This window comes from Wasmannia auropunctata, unplaced genomic scaffold (genome assembly GCF_000956235.1).
Source record: "Wasmannia auropunctata unplaced genomic scaffold, wasmannia.A_1.0 LD336063.1, whole genome shotgun sequence".
NCBI classification, from domain to species: Eukaryota; Metazoa; Arthropoda; class Insecta; order Hymenoptera; family Formicidae; genus Wasmannia; species Wasmannia auropunctata.
The window spans coordinates 1095024-1112012 of NW_012026827.1; the positions used below are offsets into that span (position 1 = coordinate 1095024).

At 35.0% G+C, this 16989-nt stretch overlaps 4 protein-coding genes and 1 long non-coding RNA gene across 11 annotated transcripts in view; all 5 read right to left on the minus strand.

Annotated features, from left to right (window-relative positions):
• Positions 1–16989, minus strand: part of LOC105450339 — a 250151-nt gene that overhangs the window by 117360 nt on the left and 115802 nt on the right. For 3 of the 7 annotated variants that reach the window (XM_011690129.1, XM_011690128.1, XM_011690132.1), the window contains 2 exons: positions 10761–10799; positions 10484–10679 (listed from right to left, as the gene is read on the minus strand). The exons of 3 other annotated variants lie outside the window; for them this stretch is intronic. In XM_011690129.1, the coding sequence (XP_011688431.1) occupies positions 10499–10679; positions 10761–10799 (220 nt within the window). In that variant the 3' untranslated portion in view covers positions 10484–10498. Of the gene's footprint in view, positions 1–10483; positions 10680–10760; positions 10800–16989 lie in introns of those variants that run through there. One more of the 7 variants, XM_011690130.1, reaches the window with a different exon arrangement.
• On the minus strand, positions 951–1511 carry LOC105450346. The gene is made up of 2 exons (XR_974453.1): positions 1383–1511; positions 951–1251 (listed from the first exon to the last, which is right to left on the minus strand). It is a non-coding gene; the product is annotated as an uncharacterized LOC105450346 (long non-coding RNA).
• Positions 6858–7386, minus strand: LOC105450345. Its single transcript, XM_011690138.1, has 2 exons — positions 7231–7386; positions 6858–7124 (listed from the first exon to the last, which is right to left on the minus strand). Exons 1-2 carry the CDS (start codon positions 7304–7306, stop codon positions 6976–6978), a joined length of 225 nt encoding a protein of 74 aa, XP_011688440.1. The 5' UTR covers positions 7307–7386; the 3' UTR covers positions 6858–6975.
• On the minus strand, positions 8238–9054 carry LOC105450344. Its single transcript, XM_011690137.1, has 2 exons — positions 8635–9054; positions 8238–8535 (listed from the first exon to the last, which is right to left on the minus strand). Exons 1-2 carry the CDS (start codon positions 8810–8812, stop codon positions 8387–8389), a joined length of 327 nt encoding a protein of 108 aa, XP_011688439.1. The 5' UTR covers positions 8813–9054; the 3' UTR covers positions 8238–8386.
• Positions 9087–9562, minus strand: LOC105450343 (serine protease inhibitor 3-like). Its single transcript, XM_011690136.1, has 2 exons — positions 9469–9562; positions 9087–9371 (listed from the first exon to the last, which is right to left on the minus strand). Exons 1-2 carry the CDS (start codon positions 9542–9544, stop codon positions 9223–9225), a joined length of 225 nt encoding a protein of 74 aa, XP_011688438.1. The 5' UTR covers positions 9545–9562; the 3' UTR covers positions 9087–9222.

Consider the following 16989-nt stretch of genomic DNA (forward strand, 5'->3'; position numbering starts at 1 on the left):
TACACAATAGCAGTTTGAAATACATTTTATAATTCTCACAAAACATATAGGACAACGTTGATGAAAATTTAGATGTTTAAATTAGCTTCATTTATATTATAACTTATTAAGATTTAAGAGAAGATTCATCGTCAACGAATGTATAATTTATTCATTACTGTAGAATCAGTATGTAATAGCAATTTGAAATACAAATTTATTAATTTTAGTAATATTAAGATTATGTTGATGAAAATTTAAATATAATATATATTTAACCTTTAAACCACTATATCGGTCTCACAGACCGCTATTGAAGCTTTACTTGTCAACAGTTTTCTTAATATTCACAAGAGACACTCTAAACTCATAGTACCTTCATATGCCCATATCTATTCCTACGAAACACTGTGGTAGTTTTATTGTCATTCGCTGGAAAGGTGTAAAATATAAAATGTTTGAAAAATTGTAGCGGTCTCACAAACCGGTGTTATGGTTTTTGGCGTTACTTTTTCACAGTATTGAAAATGTATGTATTTCTTCAATGTTTTTAAAAGTTCAAACAGTTCCTTTAAATATATAGTTGCATAACATAAGAGAGATTATATAATAAATAACTCTAATAACATTGATAATAAGTTACACTTTTGTTTTCACTAGTCAACTATTCAATTTTAAGACAATTGTTAAAATAATATTTTTTATTCACTTTAAATTTAAACAATTTATAAAGTATATTTGTCATCATTTAAATATATTTTATTTCTTTTGTATATGAGATTTTTTTGTTAACTTTCACATTAAAACATATTTTTCCTTTTCCCCATCAACAAGTATTCAGAAAACATACATTTTTTATTATAATTAACTTATAAAATTAGTGAGAGTATAATAGCAGTCTGTCAGACCGACATTGTGATTAGTGTGATTTTTTTGGATGGTGGTTTAAAGGTTAATTAAAAAAATTTTCGTCTCTCGAAAGAAGAAAAATTTTTGTGTTTATTGCATCTTCTCGATGAATCTTTTTTGAATCTTGACAATATATTGATCCCCCCGGGATTACTTTGCTAAAATAAAGTAACGGAACTACGGAAATCTAAAGTAAATATAATGTTATCTGCAGCCGTCGTAGCAGATAAGTAGAAATCCTTTTACAGTTTCATGTAACTCAAGGCCAGGGACACGGCGTCGATCTGCATTGCCAATTATTATTCACGCAAAGACAAGTTGATAAGCATTTGATGACCAGCATTTCACCGTTTTTACATGCAACTGTACGAAAAAAAATGTTTTTACAATCATATGTACTATTATATATGTACACATTATTGAATGAAAAGTACAATCATGATTGATTGTACTTTTCATTGGCACTTGTAATATGTAAACAGATAAAGACTTACGTGTTCCTTCAATTAAAACGGTCAATGCGATGATAACGGTCATCAACATCAGTAGAGTAAATTTGTACATTTTAATAATGATTTATGCACTTTGTTATACAATCCAAAGTTTAAACTTGCAAATTCCTTGATCATTTCTGGCGAATGAACGATCTTTTATACCAAAAATTAAAGCGTAATCTGACTTGCATTGTGAGCGATATGATAAATAACGATATGATTAGATATCGTTTTATGACAACCCAGATAGCAAAATATTAACAGTGTGCCAACAGATTGCAGGAAATCATATGCATTTTCATGCAGATTCGTATCTATTGTGTCTTCTTTATAAGTTTAGTTTTTGCCATTATATCTTGTCAATATAATAAAACGACAGAATTGGAACAGGAATGGAATACTATTATGATGCAGAGTCTATTTGTTTTCTAATACATTTCTACCGACATTAGAAAAACAATAGACTGTAATCGACTGTTGTCCAGTTCTACTAACATTGCAGTACACAATTTGCAATGCTCCTATTGTTAGTAAATTTGACTATCTGGGAAACTGTTCTTGATTAAAAGTTCGAAATTGATGTATTTATCGGAGGATTGATGTATTTATCAAAGCTTCTATTTTCAATACTCTCTAAAATTGAATCAGTGAAATCACCACTGATTCTCTATGTACTTACAACTATAATAAACAGTGGAATATTTCACTGGCTTTCAGTGATATCACTGTTTGAATCAGTATGTTATCACTGAAACAACATTGAAATACTCCACTGTTTATCACAGTTTTAAGTGATTGTGAAAATCAGTGGCAATTCCATTCATTCGCTTTTAGAGAGTATAAATAACGTTACTTGTCGATCCAAAATTAATATAATACATAAAAATACATGATCTCAGGGCGAGAAAGGAGGAACAGAGTCCCACGTGATCTTGACATCTGGACCGTGTTTTCTTTTCATAGCTCCTTCTGTCTTTTTTCTCACGTCGTTATAGACTAGACCGCGGCTAAGGCACGCTTGAACGCATAATGCACGTTTAAACGGAATTTGGAAAATAACGTATGTGTACGTACGCGCGATGATGCTACATCAGATTATCGCGTGTGCGGTGTTTCATTAGCGTCTAATCATTTAAAATGCGCACCGAATTGACACAGTTATTTAGTTTTTGTGAAGTCTTGAAATTGCTCGGATTTGTTTTTTTTATATTGCATACGATTAAAATAAAATGAATTAGTATATAAATCGCTCGTAAATCGCTGCGCGAACATTTGATTCTTATTTTCTTATTGACTATTAGAATCATTACGATATTAGTACACACTGTAAGCGTGTCCATGTGTTTTGTAGTTTCTATTTTCTTCTTGTATTTTCTATCTTTCTTATTATACGAAACAATATACCATGTGGAAAGCTTATGGAAATCAAAGTTAGAAAAGGTTAAAAAGGATAAGGCTATTGACGAGGGAAAGAGAATTAGAAAGTTGAGTGTTTCAAGTTGAGATTGAAGCTTTAGTGATTATCTTTTATGATTTGGCTCTTAGGTGAAACGTAGATAGTAGATACGTTTGAAAAATCAAGGAATCCGATACGTATCATACTCGTAAAGATTCTGTAATAATTTATATAAAACTACAGAGTTATAAATTAATGCAGTATTATATAATATGTAACAAGATAAAAATCTCCATTAATAATCCATTAAAAAATGGTTATGTATATTTTCTTTACTTGTATTTTTACATTACGCTACAACCCATCGATATCCGATGAAGCATTTAATGCGCAGGATTTCAATGTATTTATGCATTATATGTGTGACAATTACGTGTGACGATAACGTTATTAGATAAAAGTGGAAATTCCTTCTCAGTTTTATGTATTATCTCATGGGACAATGCGTTGTGCATCTTTATTTATTCCCGGGTAAGCAACTACAAATTCTTCTGTATTTGTCCATTTGTACTTCACCATTTACGCATGCAACTGTACGAAGAGGAAAGGTTTTTATGATCATATGTGCTATTGTGCATTCATAAACTTACAATTGTGATATTGAAAACATATATGAAAACAGATAAAGACTTACACGAACCTTGAATTAAAATCGATGATGACGAGCATTAGCATCAGAAAAGCGAATTTGTATGACATTTTAATGATTTACGCACTTAGTTATGCAATACGAAGTTTCATGCAAGTTCTTTGATCAATGCTGGCGAATAGACGATCTTTTATACCAAATCATTGCGTAATATACGACATTGTGAGTATTATGATAATTAACGATATGACTAGACATCATTTTATGACAACTCAGATAGCAAAATGTAGCAAAATGCTAATAATACCAACAATATTCCAGGAAATTTGATTATAATTTTAGTGCGGATTGCTATTCAATGTGTCCTCTTTAAGCTCGGGTTTTGTCATTACATCTTGCCAGCATAATAACACAACAGAATTGCAGCAAGAATAGAGCGCATGACACCAATAATACCATCATGATATTATAATGCAGGATCTGTTTATTTTCTAATACATTTCTCCGATATTAGAAAACCAGTACTGTGCTCGGCTATTGTCAAGTTCTTAACATTGCAGCACACTTAATTTCACTATTCGGGAAGCTTTTCTATTGATTAATAATTCGAAATAAATATATTGATCGGATCAAAACTTATATTTACAATATAAATAACGTTATTTATCAATTCAAAATTAAGTTCATATATAAAAATACGTGCTATTTCAAAGTGGGAAACGAGTATTTTTATTGTATATGAATACGAGTACATAATATCATGTATACACAGGTAAACACACACTCGCGCGCACACGCACACATAATATATATTAATACAGATCTTTTTTACAGGATTTTTATAGAGGAGATGATAAGAAATTTACACATATGTATTTCTTTTTTATTATTTGAAAATTTATGTTGCACTAATTAAAGCTTATTGGTAGGATTGAAGGTTTAACGTATCCGTCAGTGCGACAATTATGTCATTGCATTGAAGCGAAAGTATTTTTATTCACATAGACACGGTGCTGGCTGAAGGGTTATGCCACCACACCACATTTTTGTGCAACCCCAACCAGATGATGTTGGATCGCAGAAACATGTATTACATCCGTCATGATAGGTAATTCTGTTTACGCATCTGGGCAACAGCGCAACTATAAAAAACAGATATTTTGACATCTTTATATGCAATGTCAAACGTCACCGAAGGATTATTATAAAAACAGGGAATTGAATTACTATCGAGAAAAATTGGGAACATCTGGAATTCTGAAGAAATTTCATTTTTACCATGTATGTAAAGGGGCTATACATACGCTAAAGAAACGTTTGATGACAGTTTTTTTATTTATTTTAAAAATTTTCGTCTCGAGAGGAGAAAGATTTTTGCGTCGCAGTATCTTAAATGAATCTTTTTTGAATCTTGAAAATATATTTCCAGAGATTACTTTGCTAAGATAAAGTAACTGAACTATGGTAATCTATGATAGTCGTTATGATGCGGATAGTCATACAAAAGGCCTAACGTCACCTAGGTCTAAAAGTTCCTCTGTGACTCCTCGCTAATTCTTAAGGTTTTTTTAACAGTCTGCTGTTAAACACTAGGCTTTATGAGACTGCTCATCCTCCTTTCTTTATTAAAATATGTTATTTGGTAGAGATACTCTCGGTGGTTTGCCATCTCCTTTCGAGAGGTGCGAACGCTTCTAGATCGATTAAAATCGATTTTCAGTTATATTGAGTGGATTTGGATCTTGATCTTCGGCACAGAAAGCTGCCACGCAGCTCCCTGCGCCACGATCGCTCTTCTACGGTAATCTAACAATAAGTAAATATAAATTTTTTATCCACTGTCTATGTGTAAACGTGTCTGTGTGCCTTATAGTTTTTATTTTCTTGTATTTTTTATCGTCTTTTCTATGTTGTCTCTCTATTTCTCTTATCTTTACAAGGTGATGTGGAAAGTTTAGAATAGAAATCAAACTTAAAAAGGATTAAAAGGATAAAAAAGGTAAGAATATTGATGTGGCAAAGGGAATTAAAAAGTTGATTTATTCCAATGAGATTGGAGCTTTAACGATTATCTTTTACGATTTGATTCTAGGTAAAATGTAGATACGTTTGAAAAACTAACGAATCTAATACGTAGATCGTACTCATAAAGGTTTTATAACAGCACACGTGTTATAAATCCACGTGTTATCCACAATGTTATAAATTAATGTAGTATAATAATATGTAACGAGGTATGTTAACAAATGATCATATATAGGTATTTTCTTTATTTACTTTTGTATTTTTTCATCACGCTACAGCCAATCAATGAAGTTAATACACAGAATTTAGTGTGTATAATTGTATTAGTGTGACAATTCCATCGTTGCAAAATTCTTTCACAGTTGCACGTATTATTCCAAGGAATTACCAATTACACGGTAAAGCCGGATAGCATTTAAATTTACAATCTACGCAATAACAGTTTTCATTTTTTTTTTGCTTCATGTCACCGACGTAATATTAATTTCGACACTGTACGCAAAAAATTTGCTTACAATCAAACGTATTATTATAGATATACACATCATTTAGACACGTATAATCGTGATATTGGCATTTGTAATATGTAAACAGATAAAGACTTACATGCTCCTTGAATTAAAACAATCGCTACGATAATCAGCATGAGAAGAGTAGATTTGCACATTTTAATAATGATTTTATACACTGTTATATAATGCAAAGTTTAAACTTACAATGCAAGTTCTTTGTTCAATGCTAGCGAATGGACGATTTTTTATACCAAACGTTACCAGCGTAACATGACTTACATTGTGAACATTATGATAATATTAATGATATGACATTTTACGACTAAATATCATTTTATAACAATCCAGATAGCGAACTACCAATAATATTCCAGGAAATTTGATTATAATTGTAATGCGGGTTCCTATCCACTGTGTTTTCTTCAAGCTCGGTTTTTACCATTACATCTTGCCAGCAACAGAATTGCAACAGGAATAGAGTGTACGATATCATCATAATGCAGGGCCTTTTCGTTTTCTAATGCGAACCAACATTTATAGAAGAACAGTAGCTCAACTGTTATCCAATTCAACTAATATTGCAGCACACAGTTTGCAATGCATGCTTTTAGCAGATTTGACTATTCGGGAAGGTTTTCTATTGATTAAAAGTTCGAAATCAATATATTGATCGGATCAAAACTTCTATTTTCAATATAAACAACGTTTTCGATCCAAAAATAATTTTATACCTACATAAAAATATATAATATTTCAAGGTGAGAAATGAGTATTTTCAGGAATACGTAATATCACATACACACACACTCGCGCGCACACGCACACATACATATACATATACATTGATACATAATTTATAGGATTTTTATAGAGGAAATGATAAGAAATTTACACATGTGTAGTTCTTTTTTATTATTTGAAAATTTATGTTGCACTAAAGCTTATCGGAGGGATTGATTGTTTTAGCATATCCGTCAGTGCGACAATTACGTCATTGAAGCGAAAGTATTTTTATTTACATAGACACGGTGCTGGCTTAAGGGTTATACCACCACACCACATTTTTGTGCAAGCCCAACCAGATTTGCTTAGATCGCAGGAACATATATTACATCCGTCATGATAGACAAAACCTTGTGCACATTTGGGTAACTGCGCAACTGTAAAAGACAGATATTTTGACATCATTTTTATATTCACTGTCGAACGTCATCAAAGGATTATTGCAAAAATAATTCGTAAAAAGGAAATACAATAAATACTTACTTGATGCTCCTTGAATTAAAACGACCAATGTGATCATCACGATCATCAACATTAAGACGGTATATTTACGCGACATTTCACTGATTGTCGGATGCACTTCGTTACGTAATGAAAAATTCGACTTGGGTGTAGTTCTTCTACTGAGGCAAGTCAAATAAATGATAAGACATTTTATACTGTGCGTTGCCCGAGATGTATGATTTGCGATACTATAAATATCACACAAGTGCATCGTTTTATTGATAAAAGGATTAATACTTAATATCAATACTTAAAGCATTTGTTTTTCTAGTATTGAAACGAAATGATAAGATGATATTTCGATAATCATTTAACGTATTTTAGTTCCCTATCTAAAAAAATCGATTATTCGCATTTCTCGAAGTTTATTGTTGTCGCCTTTCTGCGATGCCGATTAGTTCTTTCACTGCGCTTACTTTGCCAGCGGCAAAACAGTTATCGTATATTTTGACATTTGTGCACATCAAGTTAATAGTGTAATATAATTATAATGTAATTGGACACATTTAAGAGTTATTATAGTAAAAAATAAAGAATAAAAAATCAAACAGCGTGCGCGAAGTACGCGTCTGTGATATCTACTATTAGAAAAACAGTAGACTATATTCGGTTGTTGTCGAATTCTACTAACATTGCGACACACAGTTTACAATACATGTTCTTGCGGATTTGATTATCTGATGGAAAGCTATTGATTAGAAGATCGAAATCAATATATTGATCGAATCAAAGCTTCTATTTTCAATGTAAACAATATACTTATCGATCTACTTATCGATCTACTTATTGATCTACTTATCAATCCAAAATTAGTTCAATATATAAAAAAATACATGACATCTCAGGACGAATAATGAGTATTTTTAGGAATATGCAATACGTATAAATATCCCACACACTTATACACATTTACGCGCGCACGCGTAACACATAATATGTATTAATATAGAATTAATATAGAATTAACAGGATTTTTATACAGGAAATGAAAAGAAATTTACCCATGTATTTCTTTTTAATTATTTGACAACTTGTATTACAATGAAGCTTATCGATGGAGAGATTGAAACGCAAAATTTTAGCAAATTCGTCAGTGCGAACAATTACATCGCACTGTATTGAAGCGAAAGTATTTTTATTTACACAGACACGGTGGTGGCTTAAGGGTAATGTCACCACACCATCTTTCTGTGCAAGACCAATTAGGAATGGTTAGATCACAGGAACATGAATTACATCCATCATTATAGGTAAAACCGTGTGCACATTTGAGCAATGACGCAACTGTAAAGGACAGATATTTTGACATTATTTTTATATTCATTGTTGAATGTCATCAAAGGGTTATTACAAAAAAATTGTAAAAAGAAAATAAATACTTACTTGATGCTCCTTGAATTAAAGCTACCGATGTGATCATCACAATCATCAAGACGATATATTTATGCGACATTTCACTGATTGTCTCATAAATTTTGTTCCGTAACAAAAAATTCGATTCGGGTGTAACTTTTCTACTGACGCAAGCCCAATACGCGATAAGAAATTTTATACTGTGCATTGCTCAAATGTAGGCATGATTTGCGATATGATAAATATCATACAAGTGTATTGTTTTATTGATAAAAGAAATTAAGATTAATACTTAATCAAATTCATTTTCTTAGAATTGAAATGAATCATTATATTCATCGCGAATCAAAGCAAATGTAACGATTAAAAAAAAATCAACATTTTGATGCGAGCAAGTAATGAATTACTATGTTAAATATATATTTTTTCATGACAGTTGATTCACTGTGCGCCATCATGAGTGGAAATAAAAAGAAATTTATATATATGTATTCTTTTTTTATTACTTCAAAATTTATATTGCACTGAAATTTATCGATGGAGGGATTGAAACGCAACGTTTTAGCGTATTCGTCAGTGCGACAATTACATCACTGCAGCATTGAAGAGAAAATATTTTTATATACACAGACATGGTGGTGGTTTAAGAGTTATGCCACCACACCATCTTGCTGAGCAAATCCATCTTAATATAGTTACATCGCAGGAACATGAATTACATCCATCATAATATGTAAAACCGGGTGTACATTTAGGCAACGGCGCAACTATAAAAGCAGATATTTTGACATTTTTATATGCACAGTCAAACATCATAAAAGGATTATTAGAAAAATAATTTGTAAAAAGGAAATGAATATTTACTTGATGCTCCTTGAATCAAAGCGACCGATGTGATCATCACGATCATCAACGTTAAGACGATGTATTTACACGACATTTCAGTAATTGTCTGTTGCACTTCGTTACGTAACGAAAAATTCGATTCAGATGTACTTCTTCTACTGATTGTGAGGCAAGCCAAATACGACAAGAGATTTTATACTGTGCGTTGCACCGGATGTATGATTTGCGATATGATAAATATCATACAAATGTATTGTTTTGTTAATAAAAGGAATTAACATCAATTAAATTAATCAAATTAAAGCATTCGTTTTCCCAGAATTGAAACGGATACGATATAAAATGATATTTCGATAATTATTTAACATATTTTAAAGTTTAATGCAAAACTCTCGATGCTATTGTTATACGAGAAATATATGACTTCTAACTTCAATGTCTTTCTTCACGCGATATGCAGATTAGGATGTAAGTCTTGCAATATTATCTATGTTGTTAACGGTATGTAGCACATGCAAAACTCATAATTGGATAAAAAAATTATAAATGTGAAAATCAACATAAATTTCACATTTCTGTGTTTACGTTTCCTATTTCAGATTATATATAAATATATATATAAATTTTATGTCCATTTATATGAGTTTTGCATGCGTTATGTACTGTTAACACAAGAAAAATCCATAAGCATTTTATGACAACTTGTAAAATGCTTAAAGATATGGATTTTTCTTATGCCGAGTCTATAGGCAGACAACAAATGTCTTCCTTGTGCAGGCCATGATTGGGAAAATTTTTTTAAACTCGGCTTCGCAAAATGTAATTTTTTTTTCTTTAAATGACAAGGGATATTAATACGTTCGTTAATATCGACATTAGTATATAGTTCTATCATCAAGATATTTTCATAGTTCTATTCATCTGTTGCAGGCGAGAAGCCGTATCAGTGCACATGGGAAGGCTGCACGTGGAAATTCGCACGATCGGACGAGCTGACACGGCACTATCGCAAACACACGGGCCAAAAGCCGTTCAAGTGCCATCTCTGTCAGCGATCGTTTTCGCGGAGCGACCACTTGTCGCTCCACATGAAGAGGCACTGATGGTGAGGGCCGTCTAGAGTCGCGCGGCGACGAGAGAAAGCGCACGCCGGTCGGCGGTCGGAGGAAAATGGAGGAAAGCTGGAGAACGGCCCTCGGCGGTAATCGGCTGGTTGACCCCGAGCGATCCTAGACGAGAAACGACGATGATATTTTTTACATTTGGGACCTGAAGAGCCGCGCCGCGCGCCGGCCCCGTTCCGTATTTACCTTAGGTTCGGACTAGGTCGGCCAGCAGGCGGGCAGCAACTAGGAAAAAGAGAAAATAAATCGACGAAAGCAAACACAAATCGCATTCATTTATAGATTTAGCGCTTAAAGAGCTAAGTAATCGCGGCGCCGATCAACTAATTTGGATCGGCCGATTCTCTCTCTCTCTTTCTCTCTCTCTCTCGGTGCTGTCTCTCGTAAGCCTTTCCAACGGGATCTCTCCGAAAAAGAGTAGCTGCAATCCGCGATAATTGAGCCGGTAATCGGAATTACGGGCGTTGAATTAATAATCGCGAGGGGAGATACCCGTTTTACCAATTGTCGGGCTTTAAACAGTTTAAACCAAGTGTTCGCCTGCTTCGCGATTTTGAGGAAGGAACGATCCGCTCGCGCGGATCGAGATCGCCTACAGATTCGGCTGCACGACGAGACGTATCGTTACATATATCCGTTCTCTTCTGTGTTTCTAGCCAATTTTTACTCGTTCAATTTTCCAGTTTGTTTTCTTTTTTTTATATAATATAATATATATATTATATATACATACATTTAATTAAGGCCAGCTCAACTAGTCTAGAGCACCATATATCGTATGTATCGCGAAGAAGAGAGCCAGTAATAATTAATTAATTAATTAATTAAGGTAAGTAAATGGTTAGCATGTAAGTTAAAGAATATATCGAAACTCCGGTGACGGAGCTTGGGACTTAGCATGCTCAGTTAAATAAAACTACAATCGTGATCGTAGACATTACGTAAAGCATTGATAGAGCAATTTTTCGATTATGCACAAAGAATTTCGCGTTTAGAGACGGACAATCATTAATAAACGTTTTATTACGTATAGTAATGAAGCGGGATATATGAAAACATCGGCGTACCGGAAGCCAGTATTATGTAACGAGCAATATTCTCACCGATGGCTTTATATGTGTACGATGCTCTCCGAAATCTCTCTTATTAATCGCAAACAAAAAAAAAGAGGAGGAGGAGCCTTCTCTTCGATTCGTAATTCGCAAGTCGCCAGATTCGGATTCCGCGCGTAAAGGTGCCAAAGTAGAAGGTGCAATCACGAGACTATAACTCGTTAACACTTGCGTGCTTTACGAAAAGGAACAAGCATAATCGAGTAAATTATTCTTTTCTATCGCGCCTTGAGATTTTCGATCCCGGGTCGCATTGGCGTGGATCGCATGTACGCACGCGAACGATGCGGTGACGATGTCACTTCGCACTTTACGTGGGCATCCTGAAAGCTCAACAGCTCAATAAATATCCGCGGGGCGCCGAAATACATATGCTCAAACACCCTGTGACACCTCTGTCGAAAGAACGATTCACTTTTCGTATATATTTATATCGTTCTTTACGACTTTTCGATTTTAACGATTATTTCAGGATGCCTTGACATATCGAATTCGCAATTTCGGGGAATTAATAATTCGGAAGTGCAATTTAGGCCCTACATTTTAAAGATTATTTAATTAATTACCATCGGATCGAATTAGTCAATTAGAAATTAGCTCGAATAGTCTTTGTAGTTTTGGTTTAATATTTAAGAGCACAAAACCGATGATAGAATTAATTGCATAATGTGATGTGATGATAGCGCGTATATTTATTTAATTCAGTCGAGAGGAAAGACGGAAATAATGGCTGTTGGAAATTATACGGATACCGAAGTCGGTCAGTTCGCGTGTCAAACGATCGGACTCGGGCAAATCGAAAATCTCAATGCGCTCGCTTGATATCGTAACACATCATCGTGTACATAATCTCTTAGAAAAAATTCTTTACGGAACACGCGACATACACTCTGTGTGTGCGTAGGTGGCAGACGTAGCATTTTAGCCTGTTTTCTTTAAAACACCTCCCCCTCCCCCCTTCGCCTCCCCGCGTTTACGCCGCCGCATTTGAGCGCGGCTGAAGGTATACAGCTGGGAGACACCTAATTACGAAGCCAGTTGAGACAACGGAACAGGATGCCAGTATATGCTAGAGCCAGTTTATATCATTAAAGAGAAAACCTCTCCACGTGTTAAGATTAATGCGAGGGTCGATAAATTAACATTTGTTACGTGTTGTACTCTGATAGGGGGATAGTGCCTTCTAATGTTAAGAGAAGGGGGACGCTGCGTTAGGCCTTAAGTATTACTGTTAGTGCCTTAAGTCACGCGAATCTTCGTGCTTGTACACCTTTCATAATCCGATCCTACATACGAATCCTCGCCCGGAGGACCAGTTCGGCGGGCTTTATGGTATCTTCCCTGCAGAAGTTGCAAATCGGACGTGTCACGTCTCACATGGGGCTCCGTTAAACGTGCGCGCCAAATTTGTGCGGTACTATATATAGAGATGGAATCCGGGAATGAAAATTATTATACGTCGGATCCGGATATGAGAAATTACATATCGGGCGATCGAGAAATGAGACACATCATAACTCGATAACGACGATGGAATTTTTCGCGATATCGAACAGCGAGCAGCACTGTGAGACTCGGCACTATTGGCGCGTGTTGACATATCTTATATATTTCCCGGCGGAAAGCGTCGATCTTTTTCTTTCTTCTTTCCTTCGTTTTAATTTCGATCAGGACGTTACGGCGTTGATCTTGATTGTTTACATACAATCGTTATATCGTCGTTGATACAATCGAATACATTACTCCTTCTCGTATAAAATTTTACAATTTAGGATATAATTATTTATGCATTCTCACACATTTCTGTGTAGATTCTCATTGCATGCTAAATTTCGGAATATCCATTATCCCGCGCAATATCCTTAACATATCGCATAAATTGATTATCTAGGACGGATAAATAGTAGGCTAACGTTCTATTGCTTTTCCTTTTGCATAATTTACTATGCAGGCTGCTGGACTGCAGTAGGGTCTTTATAGGCAGAACTGACAATAGTCGTTTTCATAATATACGAATTATTTTCGTACATTACTACCGTAAAATTCGATAATGAGGAAAATATTCAAGATACTGTTTTGATCATATTAATCGTTTATCTTCGGGGGAAGTATCTTCAAAACGGCCGTCAAAAAAAGTACGCTGAGCGCCATACGAACGGTGAAAATGTGTATTGACGTTGCAACGGCATCGTCTTTCATTCACTTTCGCTCATGTACAATATTTGCGCTGGCGTATGTCGTCACCTTGCCCTTCGTCCACCTTTCATCCAGATTTCAGATTGCTGTCTGATTGGTTCGTACTAACGGAATATCCAAATCCCTTTTGCGATATTCAAGAAAATTAATTGGAGATAATTAGGCGTCTTAATCTAAACTCCAGGACTTGAACAAGGACTTGAATTGAACATTGTGTCTTCGTAATCTTTCGTTAAAATCATCATTCAAGTTATTATTGTTGAAGTTATCTCATTCGATTATCAGTTTTGTAATATTGTTTGTATTTGTACGATATAATATATCCAATTTAATTTCCTATTGTTAGATAAGCTAATTTATCAATTTCATTCAATCGCTTTTCTATTTTGATTATTAAGTCTTTATTATATACATAATAAATGTCTTTCAAGACTTAAAAAAACGTGATTTTATTAATAATTGGTTAGAGATGTATAAAAAATACGTTCGACATGAAAAAAAAAAGAGTTTATTCGGTAAGTGTTGTATAACGTTTTTGTAGAACAGTTGCTCACTCGCTCACGTTCGGCCAGAAAAGCGTTTTTATATTTGCATGCGGCACGTGGCATCGATCGTTATCGCTGTATAGGCTTAAGAAACGCTCGAAATGCACGAAATAGGTAGCTGTTGCGTGCGTTAAAATGCCGTCCTTTTTACGGAAAAATAGAAACGAATCACTGAACATTCCTGCTGCAATTAGCGCTGAGAATTCACTGAAGTTTGTTGCGCGAATTTTCTGCTGTCGTTAGGGATTTCGATATTCCGGAAGAAAAAAAAAGGAAAGGACTGCGGATTTTACATTCCCCGAGCACACACGTTCCTATATCGAAAAGTGCGTGTAGCGCTTCGAGAAAATTCAATGCTTTACGCGTAGTTTCGAGTGTCCCTCCTTTTCTATTTCTCTCTCTCTCTCTCTCTCTCTCTCTCTCTCTGTGTATATATATATATATATCAGCGCTTATTTCTCATGTTAATGCACGACTATTCAATTCTCCGTAGAAGGCGAACCGTGAATGGAGTAAGGAAGTAGGTAAACGAGCTTCATATCTGAATTTTCTTTGAGGGGGCCCCGCCCAGGAAAATTAGCATTTCAAGTGCCTTAAGAGACGTCGAGCGACAGCTAACTAATCGGAATTACGCAGTCGCGGACTCTTAAAAGTCACCGCGAGAGTCGCCGAGTCTCGGGGACGCGGGTCATTTATATTTGACGCACCTCCGGCGCGAGCCTGGGGTTCTAAAAAATGAAACAAATGTTGCCGTGATTTGCACATGATTTTTGCGACACGCGCGGACAGGCATCCCATCGATTACGATCGTAACAGTAATTCCGGAAGGAGCACCGCTTGGACGATACCATCGCGTTTTTGCAGCGTCGAGCGATCTCGGGCTCGGCCGTTCGATAAATCTCAACCGAAATTCAGATTTATCTCGGAGGCAGCCGATAGTACGAGGGACTGAGAAATAAAATCGGTATTTCAGGAAGAAACTTCGTATTATCTACACGAGAATATCGCATTCCAAGCATCTTCTCGAAAATATATGACCGGTCCGGGAGAAAGTTAAGAGTTTAAAAGTTTTAGGTCTGACAACGAGGGATATTATTTTAAAAAGAAATCACTGTTTCATCAGTTTCGAGCTCTCGTAACACATTTTCCAGTATTATTTTCCAGACGTCACGTGTCATTTGTATTCAACGAGGAACGACTATGTCGAGTGCTAAATGTGCGATAAAAGCATTGGTGCTTCAAATCACTTCGCGGATAGTTATATATATAGCTTTCTAGTGTAATTTTTGCCTCCTCAAACTTACGCATATAGACAAATCATTGAAAATCGCAATATTTTTCTTCTTTTTTTTGTTTATTTTTTTTTTTTAGCCAGATACTAACTGCATGCATTTCTTTTCAATTATCATTTATGGTGTGCATGGTACTTTGGTGCTTTCGTGTCCACATACATAAGCATAATAGACCGCAATACATGCGTGAAATAAATAGTACAAGATCGATGTTTGATGAATTAAGATAATTCCGTGACTCGAGAATATGAAGTCGGAAGGAATGTAATAATTAATCGCATCTATTCTTGACGCTTATGCCCGACATTAATTCACATCAACGAGATCGCATAATTTCGTTTAAACTAGCGAGCATACCTTCATCGTAGGGTATCAGTTTATCTATCCATTTTCCAAGCAATAAGCTCTTGCTTTCGCCTTTCTCTCGACGACTTTCTTTCTTCTCGTCAGGATACCAGAATGCCGCGGATACACGTCTCGGTGATGGGCGACCAAGAGATATTCTTTATTTTTATATTACCGAAAGTACTAAGAGAGCGAAATATGCGAGCGTCGTACGATAATCTCTACGACAAGTTGCAACGCGAGACAACGCGTCTGTTGTCCGTAAGGTTTTCGAACTTTCACGCGAATTTGACGAACGGAACTACTAGGTCTTAAGGTAGCACTTAAAGGAAGGAATAATTATTGTGTACATAGTATGTAAAGTTCTTCGCTTGATGATCGCCGGATCGGACGGAGATCGGCGGATTAGAATAGCGTGATTCTATCTAACTAATATAATCAATGGGGGCCAGTAATTCTCTCTCGGATCTCGCACGGATTTATACACTGCGGTGCGCGCGGCGTAGCCCGAATTGCAAATTTCAGCACGGCTTCGTGTCCTAGAATAAGTATATATGCCAAGAAACATGTATACTGCAATAATTTCTATAATAATCTATCGTAGAAATTTTTTTCCCTTTCAGTGCGAGCCATGTATGATATGATAATATCTAAAGTTTCCAATATTTTTTTTCAAATTTTATCGAGATTCGTCTTCGACGAATAATATTTTCATTCAGTAAATATTACTTTTGGATCTTATTTTTGTTTGTAGCAAAAGATGCGGGTCGCTAAAATTTGGAAGAAGGGCGAAATACTTGCGCGCCACTAACTATTACCTTTTAAGCATAATTGTATATGTTGCGTAGAAACAGTAGATCAATAATAATATATTATGAATCATTGTATAAACGAAGGTATTACATTGCTAACTTGGTATTTTCTG

Excerpts from the sequence above, each read along its gene's own strand:
- LOC105450345 (XM_011690138.1), bottom strand. The coding sequence starts at position 7,306 with ATGTCGCGTAAATATACCGTCTTAATGTTGATGATCGTGATGATCACA. Across the intron at positions 7,125-7,230 it reads TTTAATTCAAGGAGCATCAA|TTGCGCAGTTACCCAAATGT; the intron begins GTAAGTATTTAT and ends TGTCTTTTACAG.
- LOC105450344 (XM_011690137.1), bottom strand. The coding sequence starts at position 8,812 with ATGCACAGTATAAAATTTCTTATCGCGTATTGGGCTTGCGTCAGTAGA. Across the intron at positions 8,536-8,634 it reads TTTAATTCAAGGAGCATCAA|TTGCGTCATTGCTCAAATGT; the intron begins GTAAGTATTTAT and ends TGTCCTTTACAG.
- LOC105450343 (XM_011690136.1), bottom strand. The coding sequence starts at position 9,544 with ATGTCGTGTAAATACATCGTCTTAACGTTGATGATCGTGATGATCACA. Across the intron at positions 9,372-9,468 it reads TTTGATTCAAGGAGCATCAA|TTGCGCCGTTGCCTAAATGT; the intron begins GTAAATATTCAT and ends CTGCTTTTATAG.